Genomic DNA, 23957 nt, shown 5'->3' with positions numbered 1-23957 from the left:
TTCGGTGTTTCTCTGGGAGAATTTGAGATCTCAATGAGACTAACACATCAGCGCCGATCTGGTCTCTCTATGACATTCCTGCGGGCGCCAGTGGAGTTGTTACTGTTTCTAGGTGGCGCTAGAGAGCAGATGGGGTTAATTTTTCCATTTTATAAAAATTTTCGCCAGTCTGGATGTGCCTGCCAAATTTGGTGAGATTTCGTGAATTTTTAGTTTAGTTTAGTTTAGTTTAGTTTAGTTTAGTTTAGTTTAGTTTAGTTTATTTGTTTTTCATTTCAAACAACACAAAAACAAAAAACAAAAAAGATGAAAATACATCAATGTCATCAGTCTACACCAAACAAACGAAAGAAAAGGAGCAGAAAGAAGAACAATCTTATTATATCTGCCCCTTTACATACAGTATTTGAACAAATACAAATTAACAATACTCAAAAACTCATATTCATTAAATCAAAAAAATGTTTCACCCTCAACAACTTAGTTTTCATTTTCATATTTTTCCAGTGTCGCCAAGGTCGCAAATTGAAAGGAACGGATGTATTCATAAATGATCACCTGACAAGACGAAACGCGGACATTGCAAGAAAGGCAAGACAACTAAAAAAACAAGGCAAGATTCAACACACATGGGTATCCAACTGCAAGATCTTCATAAAACTCAACGGAGTTCCGGAGGATGCAAAAGTGATTGTTGTGAAAAGCATGCAGGACTTGGACAGATTCAACTGACATTAAGGTAACTCGTGACTCTTTACACCAACATGCTTAACACATCACAAACACACACTGCTCAAAAGAAGGACGTGGACAATCTACAAAGAATCCTTCATTACAAACAAGTACAGCTGGAAACATATCAGCACAACACAAGTGACCTTATAACAGAAATGGATCCAGATGATTTTCTTTCCTCAGCTATGAATGATTGTAATTATTTTACACATGACCAGTATGAAAGCTTGATTAAATCTGATGGCAAACTGTCTATAATACATTTGAACAGTCGAAGTATGTATGCACATTTTGATTCTATCAAAGATTGCTTGCAGTCATTTACTCACCCCTTCAGTGTTATTGCCATCTCAGAAACATGGTTTGATATAGAGAGAGGTATACATTTTTGTTTGGATGGATATGAGCTAATATATAATAATAGAATTAATAAAAAATCTGGTGGAGTTGCTTTATATATTCACAAATCACTCAAATTTAATATTGTTCCTAACATGACCACTGTAATTGATGGGATAATGGAATGTCTAACAGTTGAAATCCTTTTTGAACAAATGAGTAATGTTATTGTGAGTTGTGTTTATCGGAAACATGGGTCAAATGTAGAAATGTTTAATACATGTATGGAAAATTTGTTTTCTACTTTAAATCAAAAGCCATCATTTATTTGTGGTGACTTTAACATTGATCTACTGAATCCGGACAAGCTTAAATCATTTTACGACTTTGCTGATACTATGTACAGTTTATCCCTGTATCCAATGATAACTCGACCAAGCAGAATAACATCACATAGTGCTACAATTATTGACAACATCTTTACTAATGTCTTGGGTAATCTCACTATCAGTGGACTGCTTATATCTGATATCTCCGACCATCTACCTATTTTTGCTTTATTTGACTGTGATCTTAAAAAGATAGGAAATTCCACAAAAATGCTTTACAAACGGAAAAAAACTGATGAATCAATTAATGCTCTGATTATTAGTCTGTCTCTCCAAGATTGGAGTCTTGTGTATAATGAAGTGGACGTTGATAAATCATACAATATATTTTTAGACATATTCATGTCATTGTATGACAAACACTGCCCTGTAAAAGAACACCCTATGAAGAGCAAGCGCAATAAGAGCCCATGGCTCACAAAAGGAATAATTAATGCATGCAAGAAAAAAAATAATCTTTACAAGCTGTTCATCAAGTCAAAAACTGTAGAAGCAGAATTAAGGTATAAAAGATATAAAAATAAACTAACTGATATTATAAGAACTAGTAAAAAGTTATACTATAGAAAAATGTTATATGAAAACAAAAACAATATTAAAAAAACTTGGGACACATTAAATAGCTTGATTAAAAATGGATGCTCAAAATCAATGTATCCAGAATATTTTATTGATAAAAACAATGAACATCATAATATAAAAGAGATAGTGAATAGTTTTAACAATTATTTTGTGAATATTGGTCCACAGTTAGCTGCTGAAATTCCAAATCGTGTAGCAGATACAAGCATAAACCGCAATCAATCATCACTTTTCCTCTCAGCTATAACTGAGCAAGAAGTGGTCGATGTTGTTCTCAAATTCAAAAGTAAGTCATCCAATGACTGTCATGACATCGATATGACACTGGTCAAAAAAGTTATTTTGTATATTGCTAAACCACTAACTTACATCTGCAATCTCTCATTCCAGTCTGGCTGCTTTCCTGATAAAATGAAAGTAGCAAAGGTATTACCTTTGTTCAAAAATGGTAACAAACATTACTTTACAAACTACAGGCCTATCTCTCTCTTGCCTCAATTTTCAAAAATTTTAGAAAAACTCTTTAACTCCCGTCTTGAAGGTTTTCTTGATAAATATCACATAATAAATGAAGGACAATATGGTTTTCGTAAACAACGAACTACCTCAATGGCAATACTTGATGCAATTGAAGGAATTACTACGAACCTAGATGAAAAACAATTTGTAGCCGGTGTCTTTATTGATCTCAAAAAAGCATTTGATACAATTAATCACTCAATTTTGCTCAATAAACTTGATCATTACGGAATCCGTGGTATTTCTGGTGACTGGTTAAAAAGTTATTTAACAAATAGAAGGCAGTATGTGAAAATGGGGCAGTATACATCTGAACAACTTGATATTGCTTGTGGCGTACCTCAGGGGTCTGTTTTGGGGCCGACATTGTTTAATATTTATATAAATGATATTTTTGCTGTGTCTCGCTCCTTGAAACTCATTCTCTTCGCAGATGATACAACAATATTCTGTAGCAGTAAAAACTATGATGATCTTGTAAATACACTAAATGATGAAATGAATAAAGTAAAAAATTGGTTGGATGTTAATAAACTATCTTTAAATTTAAACAAAACCAAAATAATGATGTTTGGCAGTTCTAACAGTCATCTTAAATTAGATCTAATCATTGATGGTGTCCAAATCGATACTGTAAATGAGAATGTGTTCCTGGGAGTTATGATTGACAGCAATATATCATGGAAAGCTCACATCAGACACATAAAAACAAAGATTTCTAAAAGTATTTCAATTATAAATAAAGTGAAGTTCTACCTTGATGAGAATGCTCTCCGCTGTCTGTACAACACGATGGTACTCCCATACTTTATGTATTGTGTTGAAATATGGGGAAACACTTATCAGTGCACAATTGATCCACTAGTTAAATTACAGAAACGAGCTGTGAGGATCATTCATAAGGTGGGATTTCGGGAACACACTCATAATCTGTTTATCAACTCGAGGTTGCTTAAATTTACCGATCTAGTTAATTATAGTACCGTTATAGTTCTTTATAAAGCATTTAATAAATTGTTGCCAACTAACTTACAACAACTGTTTATTCAAAGAGTAAATTATCACAATTTAAGAGGTTATGGAAAATTTAATCAGCCTCGTGTCAAAAATAATCGTAAACGTTTTTGTGTGTCTGTATGTGGAGTCAAACTTTGGAACAATTTGAAAACCCAGCACAAGCAATGCCAAAATATTCACAGATTCAAATTACTGTATAAAAACATGGTCTGGTCACAGTATAAATTAAGTGGTTCTTAAATTTCTGTCAGTATTTTGTTGCATTTGTGTTATTGTGTGCTGTTTCCTTACTTTTGTTGGTACTGTTGTTCATTATTATTGCTGTATTCTGTCCATCACCCTTGCTGGACAGTTCTACTTTATTATTATTGGTATTTCATTTTTTATCATTGTTGGTATGTAACCGTTGCTGTAATGTATTTGTTGCCCATGGTAACAACAATATTCTAATACTTCTGTCACACATTTGCCAAATATTTATCTGTATTTTTCTGTTGTTTTTGGGTCTGTAATATCATAGAAATTAACAGGAAGTGACTTTGATATTATGTCTAAAATTTATGTAATGGGGGTGGGATTAAATAAGTTCGCTTCTTCCCACTCCCTTTCAGGCACTCTATTCGGGATATGTAAGCACATGTATTACCTGTCCTGTTACGGTCGTGTAAGTGATACCTGCGTTGAAATCATGTTGTGTGTGCATCTTTGCCTGAAATAAACTATTAACTAACTAACTAACTAAGTGTGGAATTTTTTATATGTTTCTTTAATGTCGTAATTGTTTTACACTCTTTGATTTCCTGTTTCAGAGCATTCCATAAGTTCACTCCTTTTACCACAATGTTTCTTTCTTTGATTTTGGTTCTGAATCTGGATTTTTTGAACACGTCTATTCCTTTAAGATTGTATATACTGGTTCTTATTTCGAATATATTCTGAAGGTTTACAGGCAATAAATTCCACTTTGCCTTATACATTATTTTTAGGATGCTTAAATCAACAATATCGAGAAATTTCAAAACTTTCAGTTTAATAAACAATGGGTTAGACGGCTCTTGATAATGACTATTTGTTATTATCCTTATAGCCCTTTTTTGTAGAATGACGATTGTCTGTATAAGTTTTACATGTCTACCCCACACTTCCACACAATACATGAGATAAGGTAAAAAAACTGTTCACAACTGTTCAGAAAAAAACTTGACTCTATGTAACACAGAAATGGCTTTCCCAATTTTCCCTTTTGTGGAATTAATGTGAGATTTCCAATTTAGATCGTCATCAATCATCACTCCTAAGAATTTTGTTTCTGTTATATGATGAATTTCAACTCCATCTATTTCGAGTTTTACTTTCACTTTTTCCTTTTTATTATTAAACAACATAACATTTATTTTTTTGGCATTTAGGATTAATCCGTTTAAATCAAACCAGTGTTTTATTACTTTCAATTCTTCATTCACTACTTTTTTGACTTCTTGTATGCTTTTACTTAAATGAAATAATGTGGTATCATAGATGTGGGAATAGAATTTTCCCAAGGTTGGACACTTTAGCAAAATTATTCATGTACAAAATGAATAAATTTGGCCCAAGTATCGAACCTTGGGGCACACCACATTTAATTTGCCATAGTTCAGATTTAGTGTCATTAATATGTACATATTGGTTTCTGTTTTCCAAATAACTTGAGAGCCAATGGTGAGCTACTCCTCAGATGCCATACATACTCATTTTTTTAAATAATTTTGAGTGATTGATGATGTCAAAAGCTTTTTGTAAATCAATGAAAATACTAAAAAATAATTATTGTTATCGATCTCTGTTGCAATTTTTTCTGTGAATTCCATTATTGCCAGTGCTGTGGAATGATTAGCCCGAAAACCAGATTGACTATTATCCAAAATGTTTTGTTTCTGTAAGAAATTGTCAAGTCTTGTTGAAAATACCTTCTCCAATATTTTTGAAAACTGTGGAAGTAATGAGATTGGACGATAGTTAGAGAAGTTGTGTTTATCGCCACTTTTATACAAGGGTATGACTTTGGCCAGTCTCATTTTATCAGGGAAAACTCCCGTGGTTAATGATAGATTACAAATGTGAGAGAATGGCTCAATTACAAATTCGATTATACTTTTCACGATGATCATATACAACCCCTCACCATCAGTCGACCTCTTATTTCCAAAGTTTTGTACAATTTTTAAGATTTCCTCCTTTTCCGCCTTTTCAAGAAAAATACTGTTTATGTGATTATTTATTAAATTTTCATCTATATTAGAATTTTTTGAAATATTCGCTGTGAGATTTGGTCCCACATTAGCAAAGTATTCACAAAATTCATTTGTAATTTCTTTTTCATCATATATTTCAATATTTTCTTTCACAAAGTACTTTGGACAGAAGTTTTTTCTTCTTTTGTGTTTATTACCTTGTTTAATATTCCCCAAGTTGACTTTATATTATTTCTATTTTCATTCAGTTGTTCACTGTCGTGATATTTCCTCCTATTTCTAATTATCCATACCAGTTTGTTTTTATATTTCTTATACTTGTTTTCAGCTTCTTTTGTTTGTTCTTTCAAAAAACTGCTGTATAAGTAATTTTTCTTTTTGCAAGCATTTTTTATTCCCTTTGCGATCCATGGTTTATCATGTCTTTTGTTTCTGTTGTTATTATTGCACAATTTTTGTTATACAAATCAATAACTGCATTAATAAAAGCGTTGTAGGCTTCATTAGCATCATCAACATAGACTGCATCCCAATTTTGTTTCATAAGATCTTCATTTAATGCTCTTAGTGCTTCCACTGATCCGTTTCTTGACATTATTATATTCTTGTTTTGCTTTATGTTATGCTTGTACCTGCACACAGCAAATATGGGTAAATGGTCACTTATGTCAGACTGCAGGATCCCACTCAGCACAATGTCTCCAGTAATATTAGTAAAAATGTTATCAATGATTGTTGCACTCTTGGCTGTAATTCTTGTTGGTTTATGTATCAGGTGAAAAAGTCCCATACTATTCATTGCACTTAAGAAATCCATTACTTTATAATCGTTCTTGTTTCCTAAGTTAATGTTAAAGTCACCACATATAATCTGCTTTTTATTTCTATGTCTCTCAAACCGTTCCATTAAACTATCTCTAAATTGTTGTGCACAATTGTCTGGTGGGCGATATACACAGCTTATCAAAATGTTTTTCTCTGTTGTAGATATAATTTCAACTGTTATAATTTCAATGCCATTATTTTCAATCAATGTTATATCATTAACAGGTTTACATTTCAAATCCGAACTCTCATATAAAGCCACACCCCCTCCTCTTTTACCAATTCATTCACTGCAAAAAGCTCATAACCATTTAGTGTGACCTCTCTCATAATATCATCCCTGAACCATGTTTCCGTTACTGCAATGATATTGAATTTCTTTTTAATTATTCAGGTAATCATTCATTTCTGCTAATTTCCTGCAGACACTTCGACTGTTAACATGGATAATTGACAAGGTATCTGCTTCAATGTGCTGGACGTTGAATTTGTCCTCAGTATAGTATTCGCAGTCCTTTGAGATTAAATAGTCATTTAGGTTTCTGTCTAATTCATGAATATGATCCATGATTGTCTCTTGCTTTCTCCAGTCCTTTATGATGTTTAAACACAAGTCCATTCATTTGAGCTATTTGTATTTCACCAGATCATCCATGTTCCTGATTTGTATTGCATTTGCTCCTTCTGTGACCCGTATCCAGACTCTACAATTCCAAACCCAAAGGGGTCAAATTGAAATGTTCTTCATCTGACAGTGCCAGGATCTCAGTGCGCCATCTAGCGGCCAAACTTTGGTATTAATACGAGACAACAGTGGTTTGAGGAGCTGGTTTGGAGGAATACTATTGACAGTAAACAGTTGAAGCTGGGATAGATTTCAAACGCACACATGAGTCAAAATTTAATTTCCATTCCTTCAAAGTGCACATCTGCTCATATAACGATTTTAAAAACAACAACAACAAAAAAGCAGTCATTTAAGGGGTAAAAATTGAATGTGCTTCTCCAAGATCTGTCATGCAACCAGACAACAGCAGCCTCTGTAGTTCAACATTCTGTGAAAAACCAGAAACAAAAACAAATAAAAAAAACCAGCAAATTCTCAACTGTGTTTAAATCAGTCAAGTTTATTTCTTTTCCTTCTGTGGAGGTTCTGGTTCTCCCTGCTCTAGACAGTTTGTTTCCTGCTGAAGGAGCTGCTCCTCTCTGCAGTCCTGGTGCTGTGGGAGCTCTGGAGGGACATAAAAAAATACAACATAAAAAGTTAGTTACATCACGGGCTTCGCTATTGGTAATCCTCTTGGCGCAGCCAATCACTGGGACAAAAACCGAAACCTGCGCACCAATCCTGCCCGTGTGTTGGCACAGCACCACGCCCCTCCCTGAGGGTATAAAACCAGGTGCTTACCGCTCAATCTCCCTTCTTCTGAATCAGCAAAGAAGGAAGCAAACAGCTGGGCCAGCAGGTAGGCGGGCACGCATACACTCGTAGAACTGGAGTTACGTTTAGTAACTACTAATTCTACGTTGTGATATGCTTAGCTCGCCTACAGGCTTCGCTATTGTTACAAACCAAGGCGGAGGCCGTAGGGGATGAATGTACTCTCAGCTGGCATGCTGACAGGACTGGTGCGGAAGAAAGCGGAAGTAAACAAACGTATGTCAGAACGGCCGAAATAACTTCCAGGTGAAAATGGGGCAAGCAGCCTGACCGAGGAGCTGCCCAAAGTGCATTAGCATCGCCAAGCGACACACACACACACTGACCAGGGCGAAGCCACAACAGCAGGCGAGGAAAACCCTGGCCCGTGACCCCCACAGGGCACAGCAGCCGGGCCACGAAGACCAACACGGTCAGGCGACAGAACTCCTGTTCTCGCCGAGAACCGACATGGCCACAGTGTCCATCAGATATGAACGCACAAAGGTGGATGCGGCAGAGTCCTGCACTGAAACGAACATTAATTTCTAGTTCGTTTATTAATTGATTTGCCCATTATCAAACCAGGCTTTGAAAAATAAAGTTGTGTTTTAGTGTGTGATACTTTCATTGTTCCCGAGAGCAGCTGGTTTTAGATCAGCCTCCAGGAGAGCAGCGCCTGTTTGTGAAAATTATAGCGCGCAGGGGGATTTTCTCTATTTATAATTACATTTAAGCAGGAACTGAATTACATCCACCATATTAAATATATATACTATATATATTGGGATAGCATTCCATATAATTCAATTCAGCTTTATTTATGAAATGCCAATTACAACATGGTCGTTTCTAGAGACTTTTACAGAGAAACCCAACAGATCCACATGAGCAAGCATAAGCGACTGTGGAAAGGAAAAACTCCCTTTTAACAGGAAGAAACCTTTGCAGAACCAGGCTCAGGGGTGGCGGCTTTCTGCTATTCCAGTTGGGGTGAGGGGACAGAAGGAGAAGGAGATAGGACAGACAGTTTCTTGTATCTACATACAATTCATATATAAACACAGGGTACATAGGTTACAAATATATATATTGATACATATATATTGAGGTACAATAGCCTACATATATTGAGGTCCTGTTTTATTAAATCGACATAGTTAATTTTGAATGCATTGTTAAATGAAAACTTAATCCTTCCATCCCCTGTCTGCTCTCCTATTTCACATGAGTTCCCTTTTTACATAGTAGACCTTGTTCTTCCAGATGAAATTAAATGAAATCTTGTCTAGTTTTTTTAAGAACATCTGGGCTCATCTCCACTGCTAATGACAGATAAACAGATCGTGATATTCCTTCTGCTTTAGCAAAGGTTTTTCCATACAAGGTCAAATCTCTCATTAATCACATTTTAAATTTATTAGTTATTTGGTTAATTATTGGTGTTGCAGAGAAAAGAGTTCACTGGTCAGAGCGGCGCTTCCATTCCGCAGAGACGCACATTTATAGCAGCCGCAGGGTTTTTTTTTCTTTTTTGTTTTTTTATCCTCATGAACTTCTGTTTGCGTCTCTGCAACCAGCGGATGGTGCGTTCAGGAGCGTCGGAATGTTCTATACTACTAGAAATAACCGCGGTTACAATGGCTACGCGTGAAGGATTTGTGTGTGGGGGAGAAACAAACACCCCTGGCAAAAAGTGTCTTTACTCGCGAGAGAAGCAAGAAGTTACAACTTCCACAAAGCCGATCTGGTGCAGATGAACATCTTCCGGTATGGACTTCCGGTGTGGATTAAATGGCGGCCACCGTCTTGTCCAATGACGTATAGAATTACGAGACCGCTCACTGCTCGGCGGACAGCAGCGGCGCCATGGCAAATCGGCGCTGACTTCCGGTAGGGGCAAGAAGCTGTGGGGCGCTGTGTAATCCAGTGTAAATACACTGACTTCAAGGCTTGCTTGTCATCACTGATGGGACAATATGTGTTATGTTATGGCTTTGACTGTTAGCAGACAGTAAAATCTCTGTCCTAGGCACGCTGTCATGGCGATCCCAGCGCTGTTTAGCATGTTTTTAGTTGACAGATGCTGACTTTCAGTCTCAATAACTCTTAAACAAAACGTCAGTAACTTACAAAGGGCACCTCCTCCATCCCATCGTTGTGAGGTGGACTACATGCTACAAGCTCATTTTTATTGAAAGAATCTGTCTATCAAGCATCAGAAACAATATTAATTTCTGTAAGCAGCCGGTCCTGCTGTGGGGTTAAGGGACCGTCTACAATTTACAAGACGCTGCAACAGTGAAGATAAACACCAAAAAAAAAAAAAAAAAACTAACACAAAAAAAGACCAGTGGGATTCACTGCAGTGTCACCATAATCACCACAACCTTCATTTGTCTCCTATCAAATTTATTGGACATGGCGTTTGTCTTCACTGTTCCAGCGTCCTGTAAATTCTAGATGGTCCTTTAACTGCTGATTGAAATCAATGTTTCTGCCAAAACAGAAATAATGCCAAATAAGAAAGTGTTTTAAACAATTTTTCTCCAATTCAAATGATTCAGTTGGACTTTCACAGCTGCTCAGACCCACATACCTTGGAATGGTTGCTTTTTTCCTCCCACAAAAATGGCGATAAAAAGTTTCTGGAAGAGCAATTCTTGCAGTCAGAACATGTGTTACAGACCCCACGCCTCGTGTGGCCCGTAAACAGATGTTATTTCCTGTTTTAGTCAGGAGAAACAGAGACATGAGTCCACGGATGGTTCCGCCAAGCAGGCCGTCCTCTGTCTTTATTGGACAGACAATCATTCATTTTTTTTCTCTCATTTCAATCAACATTTCAAATACTTCATTTCACATCCCATGTCTTTCAATTCACCATAGACAACTTCAAAACAAATCACAAAGTCAGCGTTCAAACAAGAAACAAGTCAGCTGCTAGAATAACCATAATTTATGGTGGCAGAAACAATATGCTTTCATACAGAAAATACCTTCCATTATAAATTCCGATGGGAAAAAATCTCGATGTGAGCTTCATTCCTCTTAACTACAGCTGCTCATCAACTGAAAAAATGCATTTAACCAGTGGTTTTAACACTTCAATTGGCCTACTAAACCATTTACTTTTTTCAGAACACATTTAAAACATACACAGCACAAGTAACTATAAAAACAGGTTTAACTATACAAAATTACAAAATAGCAAACATTTCAGCAACTTAAACTCATTCATTTCACTCAAACAATATTTACATTTGTGGAAATATTTACAAATTGATGTCTGGGAGCAATATTAAAGTAAAAACACGCATTTTCATGGCGGTCGCCATCTTGTTAAACACAGCCGCCATGATGATCACCAAAACTTTTAAACACAATCAAAACTCAGATCTTCCACCTCCAACTTCACCAAAACAAAAATAGAAAGGTTTTCAGAAGTCCTTCGAATTGTTTTACAATTAATTATTGCATCATACTGACCTGTTTTAGTCAGGAGAAACAGAGACATGAGTCCACGGATGGTTCCGCCAAGCAGGCCGTCCTCTGTCTGAGGGAAGGAAGCCTCGCGGTTCCATAAAACTCACGCTCAACAGGGTTGGCACTCCCCCTTGTGGTCAACTTTTGACACTGTACCTTGTATATGTCCACAAGCATCTCAAAAACACAGAAATGTGACCTTTTCTTCAAAAATGAAAACAGAAAAACCTTACAACTGTGATTACACATTCGTGGGTATCACACATGCACAGTATTTATGGAATATATTTATGAAATAATGCTTTAAAGCTAGGGTTGGCGATCTTGGAAAACTAGCATGTAGCACAAATGTAGCATCTCCCCAAGGCTCCGCCCAGCTCCCACCCCATTGGAGGAGCTCCGTTGGAAGCGGAGAGGTGCGCGGCGCTTCCGCGTCCAGTACGTTCCTGGCTTAACCTGTCCTCAGCGCTTCCTTTCTTCGTTTTTCTTTATTTGCACTCAGCCAAGTTATGGCGCACTCACCGGTAAGTAAAGTCCCAAACATTCTTCTCCGCCATTCTGCAACGACGCTCCGTCCTTCTATGCGCGCACTGAACCAGGGTCAGTGCACGCCATTGACATGTGCGCGCAGGGGGCAGGTCGACCGCGAAGGGATTTGATTGGTTTAAAAGAAGGTGTCCTGTCAAGACGATTGGTTGCTGTTTTTCCCGTTTTACTCCTGCTGTAGATAGCGGATATTTTCCAAACTACTTTAAGAACACGCCATGAATTGTTTCCCATCGGGTCATAAAGATCATTTTAAACCGTATTTAAAAAAAATTATCTAATTCAAATCGCCAACCCTAGCTTTAATGCTCAATAAATAACTGAACTGAACTGAATACCTTAACATACACAGAGGTTTCTCAGAGTAAAATGTAAGAGATAAAGTAGTGTAATAAAAAATGAAGTCAATTTAAGCAGTGGGGGTCCATTGAATACAATGGACACTCATTTCTAGAATAATTACAACAGATTGAGTGAAACAGCCAAAGGAAGACAAGAAATGGAAAAAATGAAAGCATGAAACACAGTATTTGCAATAAAAATTAAAAGTTTATTCACAGTAAATGAAAAAATGCACACAATGACATATTAATTGCACATTCCGTAGTCGCAGGATACACTTGTCTTTGTGACTTCTGTTTCAGAGGAGATAAATTTAAAAAAAAAAAAAAGAAAGAAACTCCTTGGTCTCCTGGCTTGGTGCTCACAATGTATCTCAAGCATTGTGACTTGATTCCAACACAGAAGTTTACTGTACCTTGGTAAATCACGAAACACAAAGTCACATACCGTGCTGGAGTCCCACTCTGAATCCGCTTTTTGCCCCTACCGGAAGTCAGCTGCGATTTTCTCTCAGGGGGCAGTGAGCGGTCTAGTAAAACAATTACTATTTAATGCATATCTGGATTGTATAAACAGTGGTCAGTTGTCCTCAACAATGAAAACTGGTTTGATAACCTTGCTGCCAAAGTCCAATAAGGATCCAATGGAGCTTGACAATTGGAGACCAATTACACTTCTTTGTAATGATTATAAACTTCTGGCTTTAGTATTTGCAAATAGGATCAAGGGTATCTTGAATAAACTGATAGATGAATTCCAGTCAGTGTTCATTAAAGGCAGACACATTCACAACAATGTCAGATTAGTCATGGACATGCTGGATTATCAGACACTTATAGACTCAGACAGCATTATTTTATTTGTTGATTTTTTCAAAGCCTTTGATTCTATTGAACATGATTTTCTTATACAATCTCTGCAATTATTCGGCTTTGGCAATAAGTTTTGCAAGATAATCAAGATGTTTTATGACCAGATTTACAGTTATGTAACACTACATTCAGGCATTACAAAAAGAATTGAAATATCCTGTGGAATAAGACAAGGATGCCCAATTTCACCAAAACTATTCATTCTTTGCACTCAACTATTGGCTTATCTAGTAACAAGTAATGAAGCTCTAGAAGGAATAAAAATTTGCGGCAAAGAATACAGAATAAGTTGATTTGCTGATGATACAGTGTTGTTCCTAAAGGATAAATCAATTCTTGAAAAAGCATTGAATGTAATTTCTCTTTTTTCTCAGGCATCGGGACTTTACCTTAACCTGAAAAAATGTGAAATATTACCTCTGTATGACTGCTGTGACACAGTACTAGAGATGATTCCTGTAAAAAATGAAGTCAAATACCTGGGTTTCTGTATTTCGAAAGAAATGGGAATAAGACAGTCAAAAAATGTTAATGGAAGAATTGAAGATATAACAAAAAGTTTTAATCATTGGTTAACAAGAGACTTGACAATTTTTGGAAGAAATTTAGTGTCAAAGTTGGAAGGAATATCCAAAATGATCTACCCCAGTTATTCTCTTTATATTAGTCCACAAAGTATCAGGAAAACAAACAGTATTATATATCAGTTCATTTGGCTTAATAAAACTCACTATATCAAGAAATCACAACTTGTGAAGGACTATAATAAAGGAGGTCTAAAAACAATTGATTTTGAAACCATGGTTGGAGTTTTCAGATTAAACTGGATAAAAGGGTATTTAGCTAATCCAAATTCAATTTGGTATCACATTCCAAAAGCTATTTTCAATCAAGTGGGAGGTTTAGAATTTCTTCTTAAGTGTGATTACATGGAATCAAAACTACCAATTAAACTTGCAGAATACCACAAACAAGTTCTCCATTACTGGAAGATGATATTTGCTCATAATTTTACCCCTCATGGCGCCACCTTGTGGAATAATAGAGCCATTACAGTAAAAGGGAAAATGTTGTTTTTGAAAAGTTGGTATGAAAAGGGGGTTGTTTTTGTCACAGATCTGTTGGATGACCAGGGTAATTTTCGGAGTCACAATGAAGCAAAAGAAAAATTTAACATAGAAAGCCCATTAAAAGAGTACAACAGAATATGCAAAGCGATACCCACAGCTTTATTGAACTTAATTAAAAACTATTTACAATACAATAAAAAACAAATAACCTTGCCAAAATTAAAATTGGATGAGATCAATTTAAGTGACAAAAAATGTAACAACAAAATGGTCAATAAGATCCTTAAGGGCATAATATTTCACGATTTAAGTCAAAATATTAAGCTTAAAAACTACCATGAAAAGATATCAAATAAATATATTAAATTCATGAAGTGGCCAATACCTGCAAAAATTAAAGAAATGCAATTTAAAATAATGAATGGCTACTATCCAGCAGCAGATACGCTCAAAAAAAGATTTAACTTCGAGGTGGAGCCATGCTGTTTTTTTACTAATGAAAATGAAACAATTGAGCATTTGTTCTTCTCATGCAAATTAATAAAAGAATTTTGGAAAGATGTAACAAATTGGCTGAAATCAAAAATAGAAATTATTACTCAATTTGAATGTGTCGAAATACTGTTTGGCGTTTACAACTTACCTAAAGAAATTTTTAGAATATGCAACCTGGTAATTATTATGGGCAAATATCATATACACAAAAATAAATGGCAGAACAATAATTCTTCTCTAATGGTCTTTAAAATCGAAATGAAAGATTATACAAATTCTTTGTCATTGCTTAAAGACACTGATGAGAATTGCAATGTCTTGTATGAAGATATCTCCAAGTATCTGTTGTTATAATTCTAAATTTTAATGCTTCCTCTTATGTTGTTAATTTAACCTTGAAGATCGCTTGTACTTTTGTGGACAAGGCTTGTGTGAAAGGCTTTAACAGACTGGATATAGCTTGCAGTGTTTTGTTTTGTTTTTTTTTTTTTTTATATATATACATATATATGGTCTGTTTCATTGTTTGTTCTGTTCTCCCATCGAGAGTTGATGTAAATTTTTTCTGTATGATAAAAAAAAAAAAAAAAAAAAAAAAAAATTGTCAGAGAAATTAGTATGAGACATTAACTGAACGGAATTTGTAATGTTGTCTTGTTGACGATTGGTTGTCACAAATAAAGTTTTGAAGGAAAAAAAAAAAAGCCGAGCGGTAGCTCTGCAGAGAACGCTGTCAGAAGGCACGTAGGAACGAAAAAAACTGCAGATCACATCCATAAATGGAGTGGAAACTTTGAAGACAAAGAGTATATTTGACTCAAGAGAAGCACTGTGTAAATTACAATAGAGTATTTGCAGTCACGTGACCCGGAAGATGGAAAGCGGGGGACCGCCGCCATATTGGAAGGAAAACAAACAGCGATACGCGCTGTCGTCCATAGAGAGTAGTGCACGTTCGGTGTTCTTTAATGTTGAAAATGTGGACTGATAAGGAGTGTCGGGATGTTGTCGTGTTGTCAGATCAAGTGGACAATCTTGACGTAACACACCAAAGACCGGTACCGGGAGAAACTATGGATTTCAGGCTGCAGCAGGACCCTTATGCAGGGCTGAGACTCCAGAACTCCCAGTCTGTAGGATGCGGATATTTACTGTTTTCTAATCGACAGTTCTTCTGCGTACAAGAGCCTGGATTTCTACAAGTATTTCTTTTCTGGCTTTGTGGGAGCGCTGGGACACTATCGAATAGGCAACACGGACAAAGTTCCTGTAAAGTCTAAGGTGCGTATCTGCTAACTTGTTAAACTCCAGGCCAAAATGGACTTGTTCATTATGTAAATAGTCACAATCGGCGCTTAAATATGTTCGTTTCTAAGGAAAAGCGATCATCAACAACATTGAAATGGTCCTAAGTTGTTGGCAATACTGAACTGTAATTGTTTATTATAATGCACTTCCCACATTTCACACATTGTTGTCTTAAAAGGGTTAGGGTTAGGTAAGGGTTTTTTTACTCTGCAGAGTGAAGCTGAGTGAAGAACAGAGCAACACACACTCTGGTCTGAACACAGCCGCAGAGTGGCAGCAGCCAGGACCTCCCAGAATCCCTCCTTACCTTTACTGAAGAGAATCTCCTTCCCAGAATCACACAAATTCAGTTCTGAGGCAACCAGGTGTGGACACTGTCACATCACATCAGTTCACTTGTGTCCGTTTTGTGAAATTATTTGAAATGCTGACATTGAAACCACAGTGCCAAATGTCTTGCACATGCTCACGAATAATGGTCGATTTTTTAATTACATTTATTCTCTGGATATTTGGATGATACAAGATAAGTAGGACATAAAATTGGTAATAATAACATATGTGGGGGATCTTACATGGGAGCATAATATATTGGAGCTTGTTTGTCCTTTCCAGTGATATTTTTAATGTGTTTGTACAGGTTCCATTGTTTTCAACTTTCAGGCAGGGGTGAGACCATGAAAACACAGCCCTGTCACAGTTCAAAAATGTTGTGCAGCAGATCCACCAGAAGCTGATGCTGCAGTGGTTGAAGATGCTGGCCTGCACATCCTGCCAGAACATCCACACTGAGGGGCCTCTCCAGACGTCATGATTAAATGTCATTGTTGTGGACGTTGATCCTTGGAATCAAGTGTCCCTACTACAGAGAAGATGACAGAATTAAACAATTTGCAACTGAGAGGCAATTCTGCTGACAAACCATATTCTCAAGTCTCCATGTCTTTCATAATCAGATTAATAAATGTTCTGTGATGTTTAGAACTAAAAAAGCATGTGAGGAGAGAGACAGATCTTGTGTGGTTTATTAACAATGACATTTATTGCAGTGTTTGTCATGTCATTCTTTAGGGTTAAATGTCAAACAATAAAAATACATCTGTACTTTCAAGTCTCCCCATCATTTCTCACCTGTTCTAAAAAAATGTTCCTTATGTCTGGATTCCACAAGTAAGCATTTATCCATATAAACAGTGACGAGAAAAGTACAGGTTTTCCCATCAGCTTTCATTTCCAGGTCCACCACTGTCTCTGCTACTGTGTCTTCTGGCTGGGGACATCCTGAAAAGTTGCATGCAGGGTTAACAACACTCTGCAGCTTCAGTGTGTCTTTGAATCGCCCTTCTTTTTTTTGCATCCTCTCTGTGCATGTAGCTTTGAAGAGCTCGCTGTCTTCCTGGTTTTTTGGGGGATGGCAGGTGTTGGAAGATCGATGAGGCATTAGAGGTCAACCGATATGGGTTTTTTGGGGGCCGATGCCGATGTTTTCCAAATTTGGGCAGCCGATGCCGATATGCATAGCCGATTTTTCCAATTTGATATTTAGGCTGACTTTTTAATAAAAATATATATATTTATCACATTTTTGTGAAATGCAGCAATTTCTGGGCAACTAAAAGAAATCTATTACAGCAAGTCGTGTCCAGTCCTCTGAACATTTATTCAGCTTTCAAAACAATTAAATATTTTATCTGAGTAAACACACAATGTAACAAGCAGTAGTAAAAATTCACACTCTTCTTAAAGTGTCAAAAAAGAAATGTAAACTTTAATGTAATGTGAACAAAAGCAGTCAGAAACAAGGCTGTAAAAAAAAGCCATACATACAAATAAGAACATAACTCCGGTCATGCATTATGTAGAGGAATTTGCGGGTGGCTAATACATGCTTCAGAAAAAGCCCCATGATTGATTATTTACTCTTTTATTTACTCTCGCCATTTCCTCCTATTTACTTTGTTCTGCTGTTAACTACAGTAGTGGTGTGTTTTCACCAACAGGGTTGAACACGCACAAGTAAAGTCAGTTCAGACCAGCTCATCTCTACTGCTAAAACTGATCACAAAGTAGCATTTGAAGTTAACAATATGCAGGGTTTCTGCCAGACCTTTTCAGTCCGGGCGCCCTGCCCGCTAAATTGTGCAGTGACCGGACAACGGAGAAGAAGAAGAAAAAAATAACTCTCCGACTGTCGAACACTGCAGCATTAGCAGCATAAGCACTGCGGCACGACGTGCTCCCCGGCCAAACTTTTTTTCCTGCAGTAAACACTGATAAGCTGCAGACTGGAGCCACAGAGCCACAAAAACGTTGAAATGTTCAACAAATCCATTCTTCATTGCAGATGCAACAGATGCAGGTTTTTCCCACAGCTTGGATTCCACCTGGCACGCTCTGCTCTGACATAACTGAATGCAGCAGCGTGCCACAGGGGTCCTTTCTTGAGCGGCAGCTTTAGCTGCCCGCACATGTGCCTGATCAAAAATTGCGTCATTTTGTACAACGGATCAAAAATCGGCTTTTTAAAAGAAAATACGGCCGATGGCCGATGGAGAAAAATGTCCAAATATCGGCCTAATATATCGGCCGGCCGATAAATCGGTCGACCTCTAGTATGCATGCAGGAGACAGGATCGTTGCTGACAGTTCCTGAAATAATTTAGAAACCGGGAAAAAAGAAAATCAACATAAAACAGTGCATATGCCACTCAGATAACGTTATGATCACTGCTAAGGCTGATGTACCGAGTCCATATTACTAAATTAATTAATTTGGATCACGATTGGTTCGTGATCCATATTAATTAATTTGGAGCAAGTAAAAGCTGAGCGGCTTGCGGCTTTGCAACTAACATGAGAACATTAAACGTGCGGTACACATTTAAGGCCTCAGTATACTCCCCCGTCGCCGCTACGTCGTTCCTACGACGTAGACGTCGTAGCCCTATGACGGGCTACGTCGGGGCTTGACGTGCGCCTCCCGAAAATTGTGTCTTCGCCTCGTTTTGACGCGTGGTGACGTGAACGTCGAGGGCTGTGATTGGTCCGCTTTCGCGTTGTTTATAGAATGAAGTAGAATTCACCCGGAAAACTTTTCTGGCCCGAACAGTGCTTCGGGAGAAATTTAGATCCAAATTTGAGCGGCGCACATCCCTATACTGTTCGCAGTGTTAGCTCTGTTAGCAGACGGGGCTATGTGTATAGCCGCTTCTCAAACGGCTTTAATCGTCCAAAAGCTCATTAGTTTCACCAATATTTCATCACAGTCCGCTCATGCCTCTCCTCCACGACAGCTCGGTGTCGCCAGATATGTCATATATGCAGATATATGTTCGGTAAATGCACGCTTGTCTAGATACGTACGTCTAGAAATCTATGTCTATAGATCTATGTCTAGGTAAAGCCGGAGCTACGGAAGCCGCATTGTTGTTGTGACTGCTAGCGGCTTGGCAGAGGAGGGCGTTCCCTTGATGCAGGAGCAAGATATGTTCAGTAGCGGCGTAGGGTTGTCGGCGTAGGAACGCCGTGGCGGCGACGGGGCAGTATACTGAGGCCTTTAGTCTGCGTGCAGAGACGACCCGAGGGGAGGGGGAGAGAAGCGAGCAAGAGCCTCGATGAAGAGAGGGAAATGACAGGTTAAGGCTCCGATCAGCACGGACTAACACAGGACGGACAATTCAGAATGCGTTCAACATATTTTTTGAAGAGACAAAGTAGTATGTTGCTTTTCGGTTTTCCTTTTCCCATAAACACACACACACAGACACACACACACAGGGAGAGAGGGCGAGAGGGCAACAGAGACAGGCCCTGCACGCTGCAGCGCTCCGCTCTGATCACACCCCCGATCACAATGTGTGATTATATATGGTGTTCTTACTGTTGTTGGTGACTGATTTGAGCTGTGGCGGAGCTCTGTGCTCTCTGAGTGCCAAATTCTACTTTTAATTGTAGTTTAAGGTAGTTTAGATTATTTTCACCTTTCTATTGTTTTTAACACTTTGAGATTCACAAATGTAAAGCATAAGACAAATAAAATGCATTATATCAGCAAAAAGTATTCTTTTCCTTTGAGGCATAGAATGAGTGTGAAATTAAAGAGTGAAGTCACCACTCATTTAGTTTTATCTAAAAACTGAACAACAAAACCAACTGGGTTGAAACATTTTACTTCCATTCCTTCAAAATTCATATCTGCTTACACAAAACTTTTAAAAACACCAAAAAACAGTCATGTTCTAAATAAAAGATTCATCATGCAAACACAGAACTGTCACCGTTGTTCAACAATAACCAGAAACCAAAAAAATCCTGAAGCACAGTCTCAACAGTGTTGATAAATCAGTCATGTTTCTTTTAAACTGGATGATTCTGTCTGAAGCTTGACTTCCTGAACTAGATCTCCCATAGACACTTTGATCACTTCATCTCTCTGTGAGCTTCCATGTGGTTCAGCAATGACTTACGCTGACTGAAACTTCTCCCACATGTTCCACAGGAATACGGCTTCTCACCTGTGTGAGTTCTCATGTGGATCAACAAATAACTCCGCTGACTGAAACTTCTCCCACATGTTCCACAGGAATACGGCTTCTCACCTGTGTGAGTTCTCATGTGGATCAACAAAGTACTACGTTGACTGAAACCTTTCCCGCATGTTTCACAAGAATGTGGCTTCTCACCTGTGTGAGTTCTCATGTGGTTTAAAAAAGTTTGACGATGACTGAAACTTTTCCCGCATTTTTCACAAGAATGTGGCTTCTCACCTGTGTGAGTTCTCATGTGGTTTAAAAAAGTTTTACGATGACTGAAACTTTTCCCGCATGTTTCACAAGAATGTGGCTTCTCACCTGTGTGAGTTCTCATGTGGCTCAACAAAGTTTGACGTTGACTGAAACTTTTCCCGCATTTTTCACAAGAATGTGGCTTCTCACCTGTGTGAGTTCTCATGTGGCTCAACAAATTACTACGCTGACTGCAACTTTTTCCACATGTTCCACAGGAATATGGCTTCTCACCTGTGTGAGTTCTCATGTGGATCAACAAATAACTCCGCTGACTGAAACTTTTGCCACATGTTTCACAGGAGTCTGGCTTCTCACCTGTGTGAGTTCTCATGTGGATCAACAAAGTACTACGTTGACTGAAACCTTTCCCGCATGTTTCACAAGAATGTGGCTTCTCACCTGTGTGAGTTCTCATGTGGCTTAAAAAAGTACTACGTTGACTGAAACCTTTCCCGCATGTTTCACAAGAATGTGGCTTCTCACCTGTGTGAGTTCTCATGTGGCGCAACAAATTACGACGTAGACTGAAACTTTTGCCACATGTTTCACAGGAGTATGGCTTCTCACCTGTGTGAATTCTCATGTGGATCAACAAAGTATCATATCGAATGAAACTTTTCACGCATGTTTCACAAGAATATGGCTTCTCACCTGTGTGAGTTCTCATGTGGCTCAACAAATTACTACGTAGACTGAAACTTTTGCCACATGTTTCACAGGAGTATGGCTTCTCACCTGTATGAATTCTCATGTGGATCAACAGACTCTGTTGGGTGTAACTTTGACCACAGGCTTCACAGATTACTTTCTTCTTATCAGTCCCAGTTCCTACGTTCTGATAGAATTTACGTTTTCTACGGATGACTGATTCACCACACGTTTCGTCACAGAGAAGCTTTTCACATCCAGCCTGCTTATCTGACACGGTAAATTTGTCCACATGGTCACTCTGAACGATGCTGATTTCTTTCAGCTCTGCCTTTACAGCTGAATCTAAGTCAGTCTGTTGTTTTACATTGTGGACTTCAGAGTCATAAGAGATTGACTTTTCAGTGTCTGGTGCTTCTCCTGGTTCACTCAAGACACTTTGTTCCTCAAGAGGAGGAACCCTAAAGGAATCACTTTCAAACTTCAGTAAAAGCTGCTCTCTCTTCTTGCTGGTATCAAGTACCTCAATCTCTGGAGGTTCTGGTTCCTCCTGTTCTTCTTTAAACTGTAGACGTCCTGGTTCTTCCTGTTCCTCTTTGATCTGTGGAGGTTCTGGTTCCTCCTGTTCTTCTTTAAACTGTAGATGTCCTGGTTCTTCCTGTTCCTCTTTGGTCTGTGGAGGCTCTGGTTCTCCCTGTTCCAGACAGTTTGTTTCCTGTTGAAGGAGCTGCTCCTCTCTACAGTCCTGGAGCTGTGGGAGCTCTGGAGGGACAAAAAAATACAAGACAAAAAGTAAGTTAAATCACTTCTACAGCCAAAAAAACTGGGATATAAGCAGTGAAACTGAAAACTTTCATTCAACATTAAAAAACGATGATTGTTTTCTTGCTTCATGTGCACCTTTAGCCTGCTGAACAGCCAGTGGATTAACAATGACTTCCGATTAACTCTTTCTCTGTGGTACATTAACTTAATTTCTCTCATTCGCACAGTATTCTGTTAACTGTTTACCACGTCACTTGACATGGAATAATGACGAGGCATCCTGCTTTTTAAATGTTCTCAGGGAATGCCTCTTCCAAAAAAAAAAGAAAAAAATCATCCACAACTTTGTTTGGCAGTCCATGTTGGAAAAAAACCAATAATCATTCAATCACCCCTAATCCATCACCCTTCGAGAGACACTGGAAATGCTGCTACTGCGCATGTGCTCCACGGCCAGAGGAAAGAGTGCTTCTGCTCATTCAGGAGCAGATGGACAGTAACAATGTTAGCCTTCAGAGTGTTACCACTCCAAGTCCAATTTCTCCTGGAACTTGCTTGTTTTACAACTGAGACACTGGAACAAGAATCCCACTTGGTTGTCAATCCGTAGGAATGTCCATATTTTCATTCGTAAAACAAAGAAAAAAAAACGCCCGCTCATGACCCCACATGACCCATTATTTTCAAGGTTGATGCTCGGGATGCAACGGTACACGGCAAAGTATTGAACCGTTCGGTCCGCTCAGCACGGTACAATACGCCCTGATGGACCGCGGTTTTTCAGTCTTGTGACTCATTTTACACAGCTGCTTAAAGGAATACTCCGAAGATTTTGGACCCACGCCGTATCCCTATCATTTTTATAGTGAGACAAGATCATGCATACCTTTATTGTCTCTCTGCGTCCAGTAACTGTCTCCCAGCTGTTAGCATCGCATTTAGCTTAGCTCAATAGCTGGAGGTGAACTGGAGACAGAGTTGGACTGACGAAAGTGGACAAAATACTCCTCACCGTGGTCCGGGTGGTGGCGTATTAGCACGTGAAGTAAATCCGAATGGTTATAAAAAAAAATTAAAAGACGTGTTTTCTTTTTAACCCGTTTTAAGAACATCTTGATACACACAGACCCGCGCATGCGCAGTGGTCCGCGGAAGGATATACCGGTGCGCAGTAGGGGTGTAACGGTACACAAAAGCCACGGTACGGTACGTACCTCGGTGTAAGGGTCACGGTTCGGTACATTTTTCGGTACAGTGGGGAAAAAGTAAAAAAAGCTCACAAATGTACCTGAACATTTTTCCCAAGCTTTCCCATGCGACACATTATTGGCCCAGTTTACATGGTGTTTTTTCAATCCGATTGTAAACAATAGTATTAAACGTAGTGTATTCAAGTGTATTCATGTACAGCATACAAAGCATCCACCATGAATCCTCGTTTACAAGGACCCTGTGACATGCACACAAAGTCTCACGAGGAACTTGCAGGTCTTCCTCTCTGCAGCAGCAGTCCTCAGCGCCAAGCAGAGAGTTTTTATCTGCTGATATCTGCTCAAATAATGTCCCAAAATCTCCATG

General features: G+C 38.2%; 1 protein-coding gene across 1 annotated transcript; it reads right to left on the bottom strand.

Moving 5' to 3' along the window:
- Positions 1–3028: 3028 nt before the first annotated feature.
- LOC115407087 (oocyte zinc finger protein XlCOF22-like) lies at positions 3029–21826 on the bottom strand. The gene is made up of 3 exons (XM_030117448.1): positions 21618–21826; positions 20646–21197; positions 3029–3102 (listed from the first exon to the last, which is right to left on the bottom strand). Exons 1-3 carry the CDS (start codon positions 21715–21717, stop codon positions 3029–3031), a joined length of 726 nt encoding a protein of 241 aa, XP_029973308.1. The 5' UTR covers positions 21718–21826.
- Between the last annotated feature and the right edge of the window lie 2131 nt (positions 21827–23957).

The sequence above is a fragment of the Salarias fasciatus genome, chromosome 19, assembly GCF_902148845.1.
Source record: "Salarias fasciatus chromosome 19, fSalaFa1.1, whole genome shotgun sequence".
NCBI lineage: Eukaryota > Metazoa > Chordata > Actinopteri > Blenniiformes > Blenniidae > Salarias > Salarias fasciatus.
Note: the sequence above shows the minus strand (reverse complement) of the source record. Positions and strands in the feature narration are given on the sequence as shown.